The sequence below is a fragment of the Alternaria postmessia genome, assembly GCF_024291825.1.
Source record: "Alternaria postmessia strain BMP 2775 chromosome Unknown scaffold_12, whole genome shotgun sequence".
NCBI lineage: Eukaryota > Fungi > Ascomycota > Dothideomycetes > Pleosporales > Pleosporaceae > Alternaria > Alternaria postmessia.
The window spans coordinates 268,499-288,713 of record NW_026260085.1 but is presented as its reverse complement, the minus strand read 5'-3'; the positions used below and the strand labels follow the sequence as shown (position 1 = coordinate 288,713).

At 52.4% G+C, this 20,215-nt stretch overlaps 4 protein-coding genes across 4 annotated transcripts; 1 reads left to right on the top strand and 3 right to left on the bottom strand.

The window, feature by feature from the left end:
* Positions 1-420: 420 nt before the first annotated feature.
* On the bottom strand, positions 421-2,903 carry J4E82_002988 (uncharacterized protein; the record flags this gene model as incomplete). Its single annotated transcript, XM_051729280.1, has 3 exons — positions 421-1,030; positions 1,083-2,306; positions 2,353-2,903. 3 exons carry the CDS (start codon positions 2,901-2,903, stop codon positions 421-423), a joined length of 2,385 nt encoding a protein of 794 aa, XP_051590995.1.
* A 1,165-nt stretch (positions 2,904-4,068) lies between these two features.
* Positions 4,069-5,313, bottom strand: J4E82_002987 (uncharacterized protein; the record flags this gene model as incomplete). The annotated part of the gene is made up of 4 exons (XM_051729279.1): positions 4,069-4,520; positions 4,571-4,877; positions 4,924-5,123; positions 5,175-5,313. 4 exons carry the CDS (start codon positions 5,311-5,313, stop codon positions 4,069-4,071), a joined length of 1,098 nt encoding a protein of 365 aa, XP_051590994.1.
* A 4,527-nt stretch (positions 5,314-9,840) lies between these two features.
* On the top strand, positions 9,841-11,109 carry J4E82_002986 (uncharacterized protein; the record flags this gene model as incomplete). The annotated part of the gene is made up of 3 exons (XM_051729278.1): positions 9,841-9,881; positions 9,933-10,098; positions 10,180-11,109. 3 exons carry the CDS (start codon positions 9,841-9,843, stop codon positions 11,107-11,109), a joined length of 1,137 nt encoding a protein of 378 aa, XP_051590993.1.
* Positions 11,110-16,130: 5,021 nt separating this feature from the next.
* J4E82_002985 (uncharacterized protein) lies at positions 16,131-17,798 on the bottom strand (the record flags this gene model as incomplete). Its single annotated transcript, XM_051729277.1, has 1 exon — positions 16,131-17,798. One exon carries the CDS (start codon positions 17,796-17,798, stop codon positions 16,131-16,133), a length of 1,668 nt encoding a protein of 555 aa, XP_051590992.1.
* Between the last annotated feature and the right edge of the window lie 2,417 nt (positions 17,799-20,215).

Here is a 20,215-nt window from a genome sequence, read left to right as displayed (position 1 = left end):
TGGAATTCTTGTCTCTCGTTTTGCTCGTTCATTCCATGCATTTTCGGGCCCTTTCCCCCTTCCTCCTCCAACTCCAAGTCCAACTCCAACTCCACTTCACTCCAACCCATTATCTATGACAAAACCCCAACAAAGAAAGAACCAAGAATGAATTTGGAATAGGCGACCGGCTTAGGAAGACAGATGGGGGGAAAAAAAAAGAACAAGAGCAAGTCCAGCCAAGCCAAACCTCGTGGGGTATCAGAGTTGTTCCAAACAAGGGAGAGACAGAGAGAGAAAAACCACCCGCTAAGTAGACAGTTCAATGAATCAACAAAACGCCCGTCAACAAGAAACCGACATGGGGAATGTGTGTGTGTCTGCGTGTCTGTGTGTAGTGGGACATGGTAATGAAGCGGGCATAACAAACAACACCAAACGTTACTCCGGCCTGTCCAGATTAATCCTCAATCGATATTCCAACCCTTCCTTCTCACAGTACTCGCTCAGGAACTTGAGGCCAAAGCGCACAGCCTGGATAGGCGTTGTATCCGTGGCAAGGGGCAAAAAGTACGGACCAGACATGCGCGCGCCGCTAATCTTTTCTGGTTCGCGTGCGAGGCGCGCATTGGCTTCTCTCGCTGCATATGTCTTCTTGTACAGGGATTGCAAGTCTTCAATCGGCAGGGCAATCCTCGCGTCCTGGTAGTGCCGGTTCATCTTGATCGTGTGGTCGGCCAGGAGTGCAAAGTTCTCAGCGAGCGAGTTGTGCTGGCGTGTTACGTCTGCGTTGTTCGCGGCGTCCTGGGGGGAGTCGTGGGATACGGCTGACTTTGGGTTCTGGCAGCGTTGCGAGACGTGTGTGCAGATTGCGGAAGCGATGATGGAACTGAGGTATGAACGTAGGCCGTCGAGGTGTTGGTGGTCTTTTGTGCAGCGGCTGTAGGAGAGACAGAGGGGGAGGAGCGTTTTCCAGGTTTGCTCCACTTCTCCCGCGCGACCGCGGAGGTTGAGAGAGAGGTCTTGGGCGGAATAGGCGGCCATGTATGCACTTGTCTAATTAGCAAAGTTTGTTGACAAAAGAATGAGGGTCATGGACGTACAGAATACATTCGAGATTTGTCACCGCAGCTCTCTTCTCGTCTTGCTTGGAGATTTTGCTACCGCCTGTTGTGAGGATCTTAGTTGCTTCATGCTTGAGGGCTCTTCCCATCTGATTCAGCCTCGCAGACGTCTGTCCCAGGAGTGAGATATCCGCCTGCTTCTTGTTGTTAAGAGGGGCAGATGTAGGACCAGCCTTGTGCTCCGTCTTTGCGCCCGCTGGAGTTGCGCCAGACCGGCCGGGCGTTGCGTCATTAGTGTTGCTTTCGGATGACTGACTTCGTAACATGTTGACTGATTTGATATCCTTCTTAGGGGTGGCGTACTGATTCTGACTCTGACTCTTCTGTGCACTCGACTTGGTGGATAAGGCTGGAGAGGAGATATTTTGGAGAGGGGTAATGGGCCCTGAGCCTGCCCTGGGACGCTTAGTGGGTGGTACCGTCAAAGTCGCATCCTCATCCGGCCGTGGCCGCTTCTCCGCAACCTTTGTACTCGCAGGAGTTGGTTTTGCACCTGCATTCGGCGTGGGCACCGCCGGCGCGGTAGTCTCTCCGCGACGCGCAGCAACTTTTGGAACAGGCTTCTTCTTAATGACGGGCGGGTCTGTGACTTTGGGCTGTGTATCTATCGCAGTAGCCTTGGGCGCATCGTGGCGCTCCTTCTTCTCGGCATTAGCTCGTTTGGATGGCAGGCGGAGGATTTGGCCAACGACTGGAGCCTTGGTCTTTGAGAATTTCAGTTTCACGAGCATACTAGGGTCTGTTGGTTCGGCTTGACTGACTGGTTCGGGGTTGGGCGATTTGCCGTTGATAGAGGCTGAGCGCACTCGGTTCTCAGACTTTGGCGTGCCATTGGACTGTTGAGATCCACTAGGCGGCACGGCCAGCGTCTGACTCTTGCGATCTGACGATGATACAGATGCGTCGGAGTCTGCGCGCTTCCGTTGCACCTCTATCCTATCCAGCTCGGCCTGTATGTTGGAGGGGAGTGTGGGGGATAGAATGTTGGGGAGACCGTAGGGATTACCCATTGGTTCGTGTACTGGTGACAGGAGCGGGGGCAGGCCATGTGGTGTTGAGCTGGACGGATCTGATTTCTCGACCTTGCCCTTGGAGCTGGCAGTCTCGCTCTTCTGTGTGGAGGGGGCGCGCGGCCGAGTCGAGGAAGGGGCATCACCGTTGGCTTTGCTGGCAGGGTGCTCGTCGCGTGAAGTGCCGGAAGTCCTGTTCGTTGTCAGTAACATGATGACATGTGGAGCGGTGTACACACAATCTTGGCGACTTGGACTCGGCCTTTTGGGGGGGCACAGACAGCTTCTCAGACTTGCTAACCCCATTCGCCTGTTTTGATGCCTTATCTGTCGCAAGGCTGGGCGAGCTGATCTTGACACTGGGAGTATTGGGGCCGTTCGCTGGCTTGACCTTGAAGGCTGAGAGGTTCGGTTTCTTCTTCCCTGGCTGGCCGTTTGCGGTCTGGGAGCGCGCGGGCTCAGGCTCGGGCTCATCGTCCTCTCCCGCCTGCAGCTCGAAGCAGTCCTGGCATGGCTCGCGGTACAGGTAGGTTCTGTACTGTAGATGCTCCTCGTCCGACTTCCATAATCTTCCTATCTTCCAAGCATTGGCTTGTTGTTGTGAGTAATACCGGTACGGGTTCACCGAAGGCGTTGAGAGAATGTAGGGCGTTCGCGGAACCGCCGTCTTTATGCGCTTGAAGATAGTGTCGAGAGCGTCGAGCTCGCCTTGGTCGTCGTCTGAGAGGTTCTTGCGCTTGAGAGATCGCGTCGTTTCCACGAGAGGCTCAGCGTGGCCGGGACCTGACATTGCGTGTTACCTCCAGGTAGTGGGTGTTGCGTCGGTCGCGTGTCTTTGTGGTGTCGCGGGCCGACGACGGTAGGTGCAGTGGAACGACGTGTGGAGATGGAGGAGCATTAGAAGAGGCGCTCGAGCGGGGATCTGTTGTGACGACGCCGTGGACGCGGTGGGTGGTCGGGGTCTAGTCGAGTGCGCGTGGACAATACGAGGCCGACAATCGCTTTCTGTTCGCATCTCCTCAGTACAATAGATCCACATGGTCGCGCACGCGGATGTCGGGCGCTATCCCTCTCTCACTCTCTCTCACTCACCGAAAGTACGCGATGCTACCGTTGGTCGGATCGGCTGGAATCAGACATGGCTCGCACACGAACCCCGTGATAATGCGACGACGACGTACGTGATCCCAAATAACGACAATCTAGTGTTTGCGACAACAGCGTGGTGGAGAACGACATGTCGAGGTGGACATGGCTTGGCGGGAGGCTTCTCCCGCGCGCTTCAGCCCTGGCCGGAGCCTCTGCCATCGACGATTGGCTGTACTTTGCCCCGACCCGCACCACATCACTTGCAGATCGCTTTGTTTTGGACATGTTCAACGTAGGCAACTTTCTTCTTTGCATGATGTAGAATCGACACTCGCGAACAAGAGTCTTGTTCATTCCAAGCGTCTGTTCTTGTCTACCGTCGCTTGCTCGGGACCTCCCTGCTGTACCGAGCGATCGACATGGATGACATCAACGCCAACCGACATCCACGCGTGTGCAGCGCACCACGTATATGAGCAAACCGGGTTACCACCTGGACATGTACAAACCCGTAAAGGGTCCAGATAGTAGTTCCAGTTTGCATGACAGGTTTCATGTCGCGCATCTTGTTGGTGGTTTGTATTACTGTTGTTTGGATCAAGGGGTTGTTTCGCACCATTCCAAGGTTACCACTGCGGCAGAAGCAAGCACCGCTTCGGCGATAAACCATAAAGCGAAAGTCTGAATTTCTGAACCAAACGCTTCGTAACAATAATTCTATTTCATTAAAGTTTCTGGATGCGGGTACATCCCAAGATCCTGTGAAAAGGAAACACAGCGAACCAGACGGCGTAGTGGTCAAGTTTGGTAGACATGGTTTCAACCAAACTTGTGCACAACACACTGAAACATAGTCACCCTCTAACCTACAACTCTTCGTCGTCCGTCTCGTCATCGTCGTCGTCGGCTGCTGTTACATCCCTACTTCGTGTTGGCATTCCCGTTCTCTTTACGAATGGAAGCGCTCTCGGTGGTGGCACACCCTTGCTCTCGGTGGCTTCGCTCTTTGAACTATGTGCGACTGAAGTTGATCTGAGCGTTTGGGACGATCTCGCTGTTGCAGTGGGCGCAGGCTCATCCTCCACATCTGTTTCGTTGTCGGACTGCTCTGGAGTCATGGGCTCGGGCATTTCATCGTTGGACTGCTCTTCGGCCTTGGCTTGGTCAATCTCCATCTGGTCACTGTCTGACTTTGGTACTACATCTGGCTCTGCTGACTGTGCAGGAGCTTTGCGCTTGGATGTTCGTGACGCGCCTGCTCTGCGGGTTTTGGTGTCTGCGGCTTTGGTGTTCGCTCTCGAAGACTGTACAGCGGCCGCTAGACAGTGTCAATATAGTGTACGTCACACTCGGTCATAGATATCTCACTTGTTGGCTTGTCAACCTTTACGCCTGCTAGTAGACGGCTTTGATCCCGAATCTTCCGTTTCTTCTCGTTAAGGAGCTGCATGAACTGCTGGAGCATGGCAGTCTCGGTCTCATGTTTGGTCTTGATGAAGTCTTCCAGCTGCGCATTAAGTTTGGCAATGGTCTGCTGCTTGCTCTTGACTTGCGCCTCCAAGTCAACCATCTGCTTCAACGTTTGGGCGTGCGCCACGGCTGACACCTGCGCCCATTCAAAAGGGTTGAACTCAAACTCATCGTCTTCTGGTAGAATGATTTCACCCAGGGTGACCTGCATACATGAGCCGAATTCCCAAGGGATTTGGATAGCTGTCCACCTTGATGTTTTGAACGTCCTTGCGAAAAGAAAGCTCAAGGCTCTTGTTTTTCAGGGTGTAGACCATGCGAATGCCGTCCAAAAGGGCGGCTTCGCCGACTTCTGGCTGTTGCTGGAGCAGAAAATGAGACACGATGGTGGCCCACTCATGGTCGCTACCCTTGAATTTGTGTTTAAGTGCTCCGAGATTACGGTGCTTGACTGAGCCGGGTTAGATGGCGAACCACAGTCGTGCTGTGGATCCTGTCTTACTCGAGGTGACATATGGGGTTTCGCCCTCGCATCCCACCAATCTCACATCGAGAGGGTGACTGCCCTCCTGCAGCACTTCGATGACGACAGTGTCTCCGCCGTTGGCAGGCTCGACTGGCACGATGTTGCGGGCGGACATTGATGGATGTACCTGCACTAGTGGACGCGGACTGCGGAAGTGTGCCGAGTTGGAAGGTTTGGTGGTGTTGGACTAGGAAGGGTAGTGGTGTTGGTCTAGGAAAGGGTACCGGGCGTTTCAAGTGGTAGGGGGAACTATTGAAACCGTAACTTGAACCACCTCTACCTGAGACAGGACGCGAGGGTTATATTTGCAGAGTCGCGTGGTGGAGGCCTGCTGGCGGACGCGTAGAGGCTCGGTAGGCGCAGGCAGCACCCGCCAGAATGAAGATTTAGTGTTTGTTGTTCAGGCATCCGCCTGGGACGCGATTCGCAGCCGATCAGCACCAGTCCCTCAGAATAGCCACATATTCGGCGCAGAAACAAACATGGGCAGCACCATGTATGGGACTATATAGGCAACGACCGCCTGTATTATGCGGGGGGCAGAATTGCACAATCTGTTCCTGCATATACCCTCCCGTCACGTAGGACACATCACCGCCGTCATTGTCTCCCGTGCTGCAGGGGTGTGGAGTCTGTTGTTCTTATCGACACGCGTGTCGTAGCGTGCGGGCCACTTTGCGGGCCTTCCTTTGTCGACTTACCGCCTTCCAGCTCGCGTAGCCCTGCAGGAACCTGCAAGCGGTGCAAGAGCGACCCTCGCCGGCCCACAGCCCAACCACCTCAGTACCTCTCGCGAAGATCCTGCACACACCCACCTCACACCGCGTGCCTGCCATAATCGCGCTCCACAGAGCATGGCGGCCAACAACCGCTCCTTTGCGGCGCGCATCGCCTCCATCACTTCGCAGAGCACACAGATGGAAACATGGGACGACGGCGACTTCGACGACCGCTCCGACGGCCTCCTCTTCAAGAACTCAACAGTACACTCGCTATCCTCACGCATGAGCGTGCGCTCCGAAACAGAATCACAGGACGACTGGCAGTTCCTCATCACCCCAGACGACCAAGCAACCAACACTTCCGCCATCAAGACGGCCGCGAAACAGGCCGGCATTCCGATACCCACGAGCGTGCCATCGTCGGCACTCCTAGGGGGCTCCATCAAGAGGCTGGGCAAGAAGAAGTCGACCAAGAAGATCGAGGTGGACGACGACTGGGGGAATGATTTGGAGCTTCCCAGCAACGCGTCCGAGGGCTTGAAGCTCAAGACGCCCAAGCCACGTACGCCAGTAGAAGAGCAGGACGATGATTTCGACTGGGGCGAGGGCTCGCTGGGCATCCGCTTCGCAGGTACGCGACAGGGAACTCGCGGTGCACGCAGCTCTTCCATATCCGCCATGAGTCCCAGCCTAGGCAGCATCATGACCATGGAGAGCGAAGAAGACGATCTGGGCGGTCTCGTGCTTCCCACAGAGGCCATGGACTTTGGTGCGCGTCTGGAAAAGCTCAAGAAGGCCGAGCAACCACCAGCACATGAAGCCTCGCTCCTTCCGCCTCTGCCATTGCGCGAACAGCCCACTGCGCCCATGTCACCCACCTCGGCCCCCATGCAGGAGCCGCCCCAATCACCCATCGCTGCACCATTGTCCCCTTCGCCCTTCAGCAGCCCCAAGGCCTATAGCCCCAAGGCCCACAGCCCCAAAGCACCATCACCCAAGAAGCCCGCAGTCGAAGAGGAAGACTTTGAGGACGCTTTCGACTTTGGCAATGGCGACATCCTGGACCGACAGAAGCTAACCCTGAACAAAAACATTGTCGTAAAGAAGCCGGCTACCAAGACGACCGCCCCACACGCTGCTCGTCCCGCAACTACCATCACCTTCACCGACAGGCCCACTACCTCACGGATACCCAGGCCCCTGCCGTCCATCGCCAGCCGTACCAGACTTACCCCTGTCTACGAAAGTGGAGCGTCCACGTCGAACAATTCCACTCGTACCATGCCCACGACTACCAGTGCCCAGCTGCTCCGCGCAAAGCGATCTGCTCCTGTCCTCCGTAACCTCAACCAGAGTCAGCAACCACGAATGCCATTTCTTCCTGCCGGCGGAACGTCGTCTCAATCCCACCACGTCATGTCAAAGAGCACTTCGCAGTCCCACCTCCGTCGCGACTCGGACCCTCGCCGACCACAGTCTCCCTCGATGCGAACCTACTCACGCTTGTCTGGCGGCGGCAACAATGAGACACCGAGTCGTGCTTCGGTGAGACGTGACATGGCCCCGTCTGCCCTTGCACGTCATCCAGCCCCGAAGAAGCTGACACAGCCTCAGCGCAAGCGCAACTTTGGTGACGGTCATGAGCTCGACCTGTTCGACGACTTACCTACCTCGGCTTCCAAAGAGAAGCAGTTTGAAAAGGTGCCGCGCAACGTCGCAAGTAACAAGTCGCTGCGCACTCAGCCTAGCAATTCACGTCTGCCGATGCCTGATCGAATGCAAACGCCTATGCCTCAGACGCCGCGAAGCCCTCCCAAGATGGACCACACTCCTCGCTTTGCTCGTGACACGGCAGCAAGTAGGAATGCACGTGAGCAGCGTCTGGCAGGTACAAGGTCGCGAGCAGAAGGTCCCGTTTCCACTAGGCCCGTCAGTTGGGCCGCTCAAGTGGCAGCTCGTAGTCCGCATACCAGTCCATCCGCTCACAGGAAGAAAGGCTCGGGACAGAAGCCGCAGTTGATCAGGCAGATGACGCAGCCTTATACACAAAGTACAACACCCAACCACTACTTCCAGCTCCTACTGACCATTGCATAGATGAAAAAGGTATGATTTATAACCCAACTTTACAACGTTGGGAAGGAAACGAGGAAGCTCTTGTTTCCTTCTCACACCCTAATACTTCCACTACAACCCTCGCCCTAACCACGGCGAGCACGCCTACCTTTGCCCCGCCGGGAAACCAGATGAGCCGCGGCCATGACCGTTCCCAGTCCATCTCGCACATCGCACTGTCGTCCATCCATGCCAATCAGACCCACCACCAAGCACATAGAAGCTTCTCGTCGCGAGCGGCCAAGTTGGCCCAGCCGCCAGCACCTGCGCCAGTGCCTTCTCCGCCACGACCTGCCTTGATCTCTCAGATTTCCGTACCACGTAATGTCCAGTACGAAGGCCGCATGGTGTTTGACCCTGTCAAGATGACTTGGCTCAAGGCGCCTCGGCCGGCAAATGAGATTGGATCACCTTCAGAAGTGGACGAAGAAGAGGACCCGTTCGCCGGCCTCGACGACCTCAAGGATAACGAGAGTGTTGCTGGCGGCAATGGCATGGGTGGCGCCGGCACACCAAACCCCGATGACCCAACCTTTGTGGGCGAGGAGTTTGATGTCGGACCTGGCTTCATCCGCCGACAGCGCGACGAAGAAGCCATCTGGCGACGACGAGTCGAAGGCTGGGTCGGCGGCCTCCGCGACGATGGCATCCAACACGGCGGTTGGAGATGGGCGATTCGCGACTTCGCCGCTGCCAGTGCTCACGCTGGACCCCCGGCATTTTAACGACCACGACACTTGTACTATTATGTGCACTCACACAAACTCACGACTTAATGATTGCATGCATCGCAGATCAGATTTGGTCCTTGGGCGCGACTTTGTTGTTGGACTATGTTCCACATACACAAAAGTTAATGATGACGCTGCCCTGGAATGTCTTCTTTTTGAGATATCCCCCATACCCCAGAGTGTTACGATGGGCGTAGTTTTGGATAACTACCGCCTCACTCTTACGTTACGAATACGCATTTTACGACTCTTACGAAAAGCAGCTGCTTGTATACACAAAAAGCTTTGCTATTGCACACATACAAACGAACGCGAAATACCTTACAGATGGAGCTTCACTGCTCGGACATGACTACACGATACGATTTCCTTTTTCCACAGTAACCCAACTCACAGTCTCTCACTACAAGATCCCGCCAGGATCGAGCAGAGGAGAGCTGCACGATATGATTTCTTTTGTTTTTGTGATCTATGGCGTTTGGGTTTGAGACTTCTGTACATGTGAAAGCATCTAATACCATATTCTTGCTACTATCGAACGAATGAATTTTTACGTTATCATCATTTGCACCTTCTTTATGGTGATTACTATCAATGTACAATGCTAGAATGCAGGTACGGCCCTGTCGGATAACGGATCCATGACGATCGTAATGCAAGTGGATATTCCAAACGCCTTGGTTTCACTATATGTATGGGCAAGTCTTTCGATCGTTAGAGGCAGACCATGCATTTTCCCCCTGAATCCGTGCTCCGAAGATCGCACCGCTGTGATGCGGCTCGTTCTCGCGCAGTTGAAAGGACCAAGCAACTGACGCCACCAAATATGCCGTGGGGATCCGTTTACAGAGAAGCAATCATTCATGGTTCTGTTATCATCATCATGCTAGCTCACAAAGAGAGTCTGGAAAGCTACTAGTAGGAGTTGTCAATGGTGATGTGGCTGGCTGCAGCTGCTTCCTCATTGGGTGGTTGGCGGAGTCATAATAGCGGGGTTGCTGCTCACATGCCCAAGTAGACCCACTGCCAGTCACCATATCCCGCCGGGCGTCACCGCTTCTCCTACCCTATATCATGTCGCGCTCCAACGACCCGGGTCACTACTTTCAGACGACGTATGGACTATCATCTATACATCTTCCAACTCTCTAGCTGATACCATGTAGCTCCTCCCTCGAGGAGACAGCTCGAAAGGCTGCAAAATCCAAGAACACCAAGGGCACCCCTATCAAGCTCCCCTCCAAGATCCTCGCTGCCATCGCCGACCCGCAAGATGACAACTGCATCTACGTTGCTGAAGCAGCAGGCAACGTGAAGCGTATCAACATTGAAGTCGGTCAGACCTCCGTTTCGCTGCCCAGCTCGTGGCTTCACATAGCTCTAGGCATCAGCCACTGACATGTTCTCCTATAGACGAGTAAAGTTGCCGCCACGTTCTCAGGACCTACTGCTCCTCTCACATCCGTCGCCGTTTCCCCTAAATCGGACACGTTGTTTGCGGGGTGTTGGGACAAGTCTATTTGGTCATGGACACTGTCCACGCGTAAGACCGCCCAGCGTTTCCAAGGCCACAGTGACTTCGTCAAGGCCGTCATAACATTCACGTTGAACGGCAAAGAGATCCTAGTGTCAGCTTCACAGGATGCTAGCATCATTGTTTGGGACGTCGCCGCGGGATCGAAGCTACACACTTTGAAGGGACACACACGTGGAATCCTCGCTCTTGCGTTGGACCCAGTTGACTACGAGCCCGGCAAAGAGACTGCCACAGTGTTCAGTGCTGGAAGTGACCGAGAAATCAGGCGATGGTCCATCGGGTTAACCTCAGCTTCTGAGGTACAACCGTCGCCAATCATTTCCCACGAAACAAGCATCGACGCCTTACGTTTCGATTCGGACGGCGATCTTTGGACAGCTTCAGCAGACAAGACAGCCAAGTGCCTATCCAGGGGCCGTGAGTGGGAAGAAGACTCCCAGTTCGAGCACCCTGATTTCGTTCGCGATGTTGCCATTGACGAGGAAGGCGGTTGGTTGGTGTCCGTATGCAGAGACGAAGAGGTTCGCGTTTGGGACAAAAGCAGCGGAAAGCTGCATCATACATTCAGTGGGCATTTTGAAGAGGTTACCAGCCTCGTTCTACTAGGACAACGTGTGATCACCGTGGGCATTGACGCTACAGTCCGATGTTGGAGCCTGAAGCCACAAGAGCTGACTAAGGCTATCCAAGAGGCCGAAGACGAGCGCCTCGGTAAGGAAAAGGACAAGGAACCCGAGAAGAAAGAGGGCATGATGACTGCGGAAGAAGAAGCGGAGCTTGCTGAGCTTCTAGAAGATAGCGATTAGTTCCCGACGAGCGGACCACCACCGGACATTTGCGACCGTGTTTTCTGGAATCCGATGAGCTTGTCCGGTTAGCCCGCCTAGGTAAATACGAAACGAGACAGTAAGCCAAGACGGTCATGATGTACCCCACTATCCGGCCACGGCTCCCAAGGACGAACACGCCTAGCTTTGCGACGACATGGCCTCAGCCAACCAGCTTCCCGTCCAAGCCCCTCATCACACGAGAGGCATTACGGAGACTGGCCATGCTTACAGCTCAGTTCTAGCACCATTGTTCGTCTGACCATAGCGCAGTCCAACACTGTACAGGTCGTCTTACGCCGGATGTGGATCGGTACATACCATGGTTGGCTTCACATTCTCTGTACAGAGTATTCTGGTATTCCCCATTCTCCTTCTATGATTGATACGTGGTGCTGTTTACTGGTGTCTAGCATTCGTGCCAGGGCCCGTCAACGACGCACCTCGACATGTGATTCTCGATAACAGACGATCCTCTCCCTTCCACAGATTCCTGGCTACATTCATCACACCTCATCACATGAGCATTCTTACCTGACCACACTCGACGGATTCTTACACTTCTTTGCTTCCATGTATTGCTTTTGCGTCAAGCGGCACTTCCTCTTCTTCCAACACTTCTTATCGCAATAGCTTATGCACCGCCTTAAACCACGTCGCCGAACTATCGACCGCACACGTCAGCCGATGTTCCGATCGATGCCCGCGATAAGATCCTCCCAGCTCTCCTCCCTCGTTCGGGTCTAGCTAGCACCATTTGGTGCAGCGGACAGATGGCCATGAGGGGGACGCAGAACTCACGCCAGGGAGCACTTGCTGCAGCCCCGCCACCAGTGTCGCTTTTTCAGGTTGTCGCGTGTGGAAGATACCACCAGATATTAGCCTTGTGCTTTGACAGACCTCAAGGTCCTTGGTTCATTGACGCGAGAAGATGCGTCCCCCTCGAGGCAGTCAAACCACATGTAGGAAGTCAAGGCTTCTCTTACTGTTTCTTGTGCGCGTTACCGACGAGAGGTCTCGTCATAGTTGATCTTTATCCATCGGTTAGCGCTTGTCACGTCAGGGATTTTACCCCATTACTCAGTACCCTTTTCAGGCGAACAGTAGCAGATGCCAACAGATATGGAGCTTCACTTTACTCCGGTATCGTGGCTCTGACAGACCTATGGTCCGTGGCGACGTGTTTGGCGTGCAAGACGGCTGGCCTTGAATGTTGCGACAATGGATGATGAGTTTCCTCGTTCGTGGCTGGGCATGGGTCACTTTACTGAGAGTGTTGAGACACTGGTTGGTAAGCTCTTGTAGCGGAGGCTTCAAGCTTTTGCCCCATTTTGTTCCGATTCGACTGCGATCATGTAGCCTCGATGTCGATGTTCGCGCAATTTGCGCATTACAGAGCGAGGAGCCTGTCAGTCAAAGGGAGTATTCCCCACCACCAGTGTTGTCTTTTCAGAGAACGAGTGTGGTAGATGCCTGCGATATGGAGACTTCTTCGGAAGAATCCAACAGACCGCAAGGTCCATGGCGTTCTTTGGCTACAGTCACTTCTCGCGTTGACACCCTTGCGGTTAGCAGAGTCTGTGGGACACCCAGACCGAGCTAGAAGAGGGCATACCGCCACGTTTACGTCTGGTCTCCTTATCGATCCCCAGAAGTCGCCTTTTGTGTCAAAGTCTCTTTGGAGTCTTGGTTCGCCTCCAAGTCCGTTTGAGCAACTATTTTGTGTTCTTGGGTTTTGGGACTGGTTTGCTCCTTGCCATTCCATTCTGGCTTGCCTTTGGCTTTTCCCGATTCGCTCGCCTTACTGGTATCAGGTAGAGTATCTTCTTTCTCACCCCAATGATGGTTCGCGTCAGGAACCTGTCTAGCCAGGGAACGCGGTTCGCCGCACACCCCGCCACCAGTGTCACCCTGTTTAGGGAGATGCGTGTGGAAGAAGCCTGCGATATAGAGCTTTCTTTTCTTCGGAAAAAAATCTCTGATAGACCGTTATGGTCCATGGCAATCGTTTGCGCTACAGGCACCCTCGATCGCACGTCCCCCCGATGTCTTGGCCAATGTGCAGACCCTTTTACCTCGCCCCCGCCCCCGTCTACGAGCCTCGGTATTGGCATCTTAACTTTCGGGTACGACCCGCAACCTTTCAGGTACGCCCTGCTATTCTCCGGGTATACGCCCGTCTTGATCGAGTTTACGTTGCGTCTTTCGGATACAGCCCGCTCGTTCGTCCCATGTCCCTCCCGTCGTTGAGATCGGCCCCGTTGCCTTTGAGATTATCGACATGCGGACTTGTACTGCAGGGAACGTTTATGTAACCCCATCGCCACTGTCACTCCTTTCGGAGGTTGACGAGAGCGGAAGAAGCCAACAGATATTGAGTTTCCCCTTGGGGATTTCTCTGACAGGCCGCTATAGCCCCTGGCTCAACTTGCATACAAGCACCCGGCTCCATCCGCGTGGGTCCTCTGCTATGGCATGGCCTGGAGACGCGAGAGTCCATGAGCGGACAATGGGATAAAGATCACATTCTCCGCTCATGGACACCCCTTGGAATGATCCATTCGTGGATGTATCCTTTTCGTGGACTGCCCTGTGGATTGTTCCATTCGTGGACTTCCCCTGTGGCACCTTTTCGTGGACCGCCTAGATAGGCACTTTCGTGGACCGCCTAAATAGGCAATCCTTTTCGTGTTCGGCCCTTGTGGCACATCGTGGATACCTTATCGTATCGCCGCCCTCACGGGCAACCTATCGTGTTTACCGCCATCACTCGTTCAACCGACCTCTCATGTCGGGACCGAAGTACGGCATCTGGCTTTTGACCTCATCTCCTCCGACACAGGCTCGGTCTAGAGATGGACGTCATTAGCTTTTTCCGTGGTTACTTTTGCGGACGGAGGCGTTTTCCGAACCCTTGGCGGAGCGTCATCCATTTGTTCGCTTTTAGTAACCGCGTTGTAGCGGATGCAAGACTGCTAGCGTGGACCTCGTCAACTCCTCGTTGACCAGGGAGGAAGCGCAAAACGTCTGCGGTGTGGTGTTTTCGTCGGTCGACTCTGAGACTGGCTTATTCGCCGCATCTTTAGCGGGGCAGGCTGCTAAGCATACTCGACTACGCACTACAGTCAAGATTGCAGGAATGTCTGTCTGGAGAAGAATGGATCGCACATTGACAAGATTTTGGCAGGCGATCGCAAGAGGTGGATGGGCGGTAGAAGTCGGACCCTTGCGCCTCCTCGTCGGTGCCGCCTGGATAGTCGACCATGTCTTTCCTTTGAGTGCATGGGAGTGCATGGGAAGACATGGGAGATGAACTAGATGCTTGGGACGCAAAACGAGTCACGATCGATTGAGGTCTCTGCTGGGGCAGAAACCTCACTCGTATGGCGGCGGTGCTGAGACCACCATCTGATGACTGGTAACGAACACGATTATTCCGCAGACTACCATGCCAATAGCGTGAATCGTTTACTCAATATCACGATGAGTTGGTTGCTCGGCATCGGCGTACTGAAACGAGATACGATTTGTGTTCTCGACGGAATAGCTAGAGATGTTTTCCGGCGGTTTTTTGTCACAAAATCTCCAATGGGGGTTCAATGGCTTGACCCATTGGAGTGGTTCAGGTAGCTAGTAGCGGTTGACGAGGTCGTGAATGCAACCTGGTGGCAGAATGGATGCTGTTGAGAGGTCTCCTCGCTATTCCTTTTTACACCGGACTTGATTGTCGAAATCCCCCAGGTGAGTTCTCATTCTTGACTTGTTGTCGTTGGTGCCGTTGCTGACCTTGTTGGTTCTCAGTGAAGCTATTGGAACGGCTCGCCTCCCTCTCCTCCTGCTCCTCTGGACGAGATGTACGGCAACGAACACGAAGTCTTTTTATGAAGGATGACCACGACGAGGCAGCGTAGCTGTCGTACACGAATGAGAGACGAGATGAAAAAAGCGGGGCCTCGCTACCCTGCTGCCACACGAATGGCTTGATACGATTGGCTGGGAGCCGAGGCAAGTCGCGAATGGTTTTGAACAACGAATTGCTGGAGAAGCTGCTCCAGCTGCAATTCACGATATCTCCAATGGGCATTGGTCCGCCCGTTGGGAAGTTCGATCACGACTACAAGGTCGTGATCCAGCACTTTTGGCTCATAGCGAACGGTGTTGGAGCACCGTGAGCACCTGAGGGTAAAATGCTGAGCTGAAGAGCACAATTCTTATCCTCCACACCAGACGCATCAGTAATATCTCATTTGTAACTTAAAAATAATACAATGAATAAAAGAATCAAACAGCTAGTAGCAAAGCAAGGCCTAGCTGAGAGGAACAAGAAAGAAATCGAGTTCGAGAAAGTGTTGCTTGAGGAGAGATACCTCGCGTGGGTGAGGGCGGTGTTGAGGGAGTGCTTGGATGCCTTTACAGTAGTGAAATGGGTGCCGGATCGGATAGAGGTTGACTAAGGCGAATGGCTCGGATGAAGCTGGTTCAAACGTAGATCGATGTAATGTGTAATGAGTAATGTTGGTTAATCTAACGTTATTCATTACACATTACATCAATCTATACTTGAGACACCTTCATCTTAACACGCGTCTTACCCATTCACAACGCCAAAATGGACCAACAACGCGTCCCAGCCAGAATACCTCCCAGCTTTTCTCATCATTTAGTCTGAGATAAAAAGTTTACGTAAATACCTTCCCACGTCATAATAGTAACACACTAAATCCAAATCTACCTCCTCATCTTCATGCTTTTCAGTATTTCCATGCTCACAATAGTGTTGTCCTATCGCTTAACCATGTCTTGAATGACGTACAAGGGAGTTGCTGATTTGTTGCCTCGGTAGGTGATGTAGCTGACTGATGCAATGAGCTCTTATGCAGTCGTCTGGTGGCTATTCAAGAGACATGCGACATGCGGTAAGGTATGTTAAAATGTCCTAGCGATTAAATACGTGTTGAAGACACATGTGCCAATGTGAAGATACGCACGTTCACTGTGCATCACCCTCCATCCATATCTACAAAGTCCTGCAGACTCGAACAAAAATCTTCCTCCGCCTCCTCGAACCTGTCTTCCTTAATTGTTTCCAGTGCTGCAAATGGCTGTTTATCCGCCGCGGATGTGATATCACTGAGGGCGTTCCTCAGCACATCATGTAAGTGGGTATTCACAAACTCACTCCACATCGCCGTTAGTCTACTATCATCACAGTGAGTTCTAACAGCTGCGTCCAGTTTGGCAGGTAAGACACGAAGGAGTTGCTTTGAGAATTTGTCGACAGCCTGGTTCTGCGTTGATACACCATTCCGATAGTGGCGAGGGAGTAACGTGCGTTCTGTATCGACGTACGGTGATGCCATTTCTTCCTTCTCGGCGTCTGGGAAGAGGATTTTATAGATTTCACGCCATCGTTCAACTTCTGGCTTCCCTGATGTGCCTTTCTTGGAACGCATTGCCTCGAATGTTGAGTAGGATATACCCCAGATATGAGGTTTGGGGTTTGTGAGAAGTTGGCAAGGCTGAGTGGTTCGCTGATGGGCGGCTAGACTCTCTTTTCCTGCTGTGTTGCCGAAGAATGTATCACCACATCGTGAGCAGGTGTGGTAGAGGTGCACACGCTCGAGATGTTGTTTTAGTCGGTGGATGCCGAGAGAACCCGGTCCGGCGCAGGAGTCGTACGTGCAAAGGTAGGGGTTGCGTACGTAGAAAGGGCATGCGAGACCGGGGTTGAGGGTGTCTAGACGACGACGTCGGGTTTTTTTACGGAGTGGTGGTTTTGAATAGTCGTGGCTGGTAGTTACGGAAGGTGTTGTTTGATGGTCAAATTCGTTTGAGCGTTTGCGCGATGTGATGTCTGACCTGGATGTGTTACATGAAGCGCCGTAACCGCTGTCGAAATCCCGCAGTATCTCCTCGCTGAAAGTAAACGTTGCCAGATTAGCTGCTGTGACAGATTCTGATGATGTTGAATCCTCGCTCGGGAGACTCGTCATGACTTCGGTATCGCTACTGAGACGTGCAGCGAACGGCCCGTCGGTGTTGTATGATTCTGGAACTACTGGCTGGCGTCGGGCGTTGGCATCCGCTGTGCCACCAACCAAGCTATCATATCCAATAGAACGCATAGACATGAGCCCATTGATACCGTCGAGCTCGCTACGCACCACTACATCGTCCAACGGTTCGTCTTGAAGAAAGGGTTGAGAGAGTGCCAGGTTTGTTTGAACTGCAGAGACCAAATCATCCGTCGCAAAGGCTGTTCCAGAATGCTCCGCTACTGGCACGCCATCACAAGTAACAAGTGAAGTCTCAAAAGTCTCTTCGTGTTCTATGACGTTTCGGACTCCATGTTGGAATATCGAAGGATTTTGGAAGGCGTATTCTTCCCAGAAATTACTGTAATCGCACATCGAACATGCAGCCCAGAGTGAGACACGATTCTCGGAGAAACCGCATTGGCAACATTTCCACATGCGCACGTATTGACCATATCCATTGGCTCGCGAGTAAATCACGCTCTCTTCACAATGGTCGCATCGCCAGTGTGCACCGCCAGGTCGAAAGATGCTATAATTTGAGTACTGGTTCCTCGAGTCTTGAGAAGCTGCAGTTGGTACCGCGTCGTCAGGTATTCGTGTGAAGTCGAACGTATCAAAAGAAGGTTCCATAGTAGTGAGTTTTGGTATTCGCAACCGTCTCAATTTTTACATTCCCTAGAGTTGACAAGAAGGCCATGTTTTCATAAAACCAGCGCAATCTCCATAGATGATATGTATCGAAGTCTGCAGTTGCATTTGTGGAACACGCAAATTTGCGCACATGCCCAGTCATGGGGCTTTGCGCGTATAACCACTTGGAGATGGCAGATTCAGCTTCGTGCATGATGCATATAAGCAGAAACGTGTACCAATCAGCAACCGTGGTCTGGAGCTGCAAGACTGGTGGGCAAGGGTCATCTCGATGTATCAAATAGGCAATCTGTCGGATGCTGGCTTCTTCGTATTAGAAGAGAAGCATGGTGTGAGTTTGAAGCGTCGCATGTTCAAAGAAGGCACCTGGTGATCAAAAGGTTGTTGCGACCATCCATGCCGAGGGCTGATTATCTGTGCAAAGAACTCTGACTTTGCTTTGATAATAACATAACGATGGTTTCTCATCATCTGTTCTGGTTCTGATCGAGTGTCCCAGCTTGATTCGGAGTGGCGGCGCATGGGCAGTCCGTCACAAGGCTGAAAACGCCACGATGCGTGATGTCTACACAGCCCCGCGTCAGCCCTGGACGTCAACAGAGAGTCGTCTGCCTAGACCACATCACCGTTGCACGAAGACTGCCTCCAGTACTTTAGGAGCACTTAGATCAGCGAAACTCCAATACTGCACGCGATGAGCGAACGAGAAGCGACATATCAAAGTCATCTGAGTGCTGACTCAATCGTCAAAGAGTCGTTCGAGGCACGTCTTGGGCAACCGACAGAGCCCGAAATGTACAAACACCAGCGTCTGGATACTTCCACGGATGAGATACGCCTCCTGAAACTTGTTCCTGAGACAAACGGTCCTGTACGCTGCGAAGTCAAAGTCTTTCCGTTGGAACGCGCCCCGAAATACTTTGCGCTATCCTATCGATGGGGCCCGCCTTCGCCCTTACACGATCTTTACATTGAGGGCAAAAAGCTCAAAATACGGGATATTCTTTATTCATGCTTGCTGGAGTTACGAGAAAATTTGGAGGAATGGCTATGGATCGATCAGATTTGCATTGCTCAGGCAGATACCTTGGAGCGAAATCATCAGGTCGGAATGATGTCACACATTTATCGCAACAGCATTATTGTTATCATCTGGATAGGTGACATTCCCTTGGCAGCGCCTGAGGAACATGATCATTATAATGATTTGGATCTCGATGTTGCATCGACAAGGGTGTTGCTGAAGAACACATATTTCACAAGGTTGTGGATAGTACAAGAAATATTGCTTGCCGACAATGTCGTGATTCGTATCAACGGGCACCGTTATATCACGTGGGACAAGCTCCAAAGCTTATGTATAACACAAACAGAACTCCATGATGTATCTTTCAGAAACATACCTCTGTTTCTCCTGGCATTTACACAACGCGAGCAGAAAGCAGTGGACTTACGGCGACAAATGTCGCTGACGAATTACGTCTGGTGCTTTTACGAAGGAATATGCGAGAATCCACGAGACAAAGTGTATGGCCTGATGGGTATGGTACGCAAAGAAGACGGGGTAGTGGTGGACTATAGAAAGGGCGTTCTGGAAGTATATCTGGACTTTGTGGGAATCAGCATCAATAAAGGATTTGCGAGAGTCTTCAGTACGCACCGGGAACAGTTCGAAGGCCCTGCGATACATTACTTTGAGTTGGGAAGATTGATGGGCATCGGATCTGATGTATTACGCGGTGTTCTGCGACTGATGATAAATCGTTTAACTGTTCACAGGAATGACATAGTAACAGCTATTGGGTTAGAAAAAGCAGACCAAGCGTATGAGCAGCATAATTGGTGGTACGAGTGCAATGGTGAGAGGCATCTCTTTTCTTGCCGGCCTCTATCTGATTCGGAAATTTTAATGTTCATGTAATGGAATCAATGAAGGAAGATGTCGACCGAGCAAGGGGTAGAGGAGATTCGTCGTGAAGTGTGCTCGAGTCTTGATCCAAATTATAATGACTCTATAATCATGACGTTACCATGTTTTCTCAGCATGAACAGTCACCGAGACGTTTATCGTGATGTTCGAAAATGCTATGTGCATCAAAGAATAGTATTATCAGAGATACTAGATGCGCATGGGTTTTATAAGGATGGGTGTTTTGTCTCAGGTGGACGGTAGACGAGCCACTGCTAACCTATCGTAGTAGTGGAAGCTATTTATATACCAGCGGTAGCTCAGCAGTATACCAATAAGTACACTAGGTCCTGATAGTACACAGACCAACTACACCTGCGCCAGAAATATAGATGAGGACCATGGCGGTTCATTGTAAAAACTTAACAAGCTGCACAACGCCAAAACCTGAGTAACACACAAGAATGTACTGTCTCAGGCTCTGATT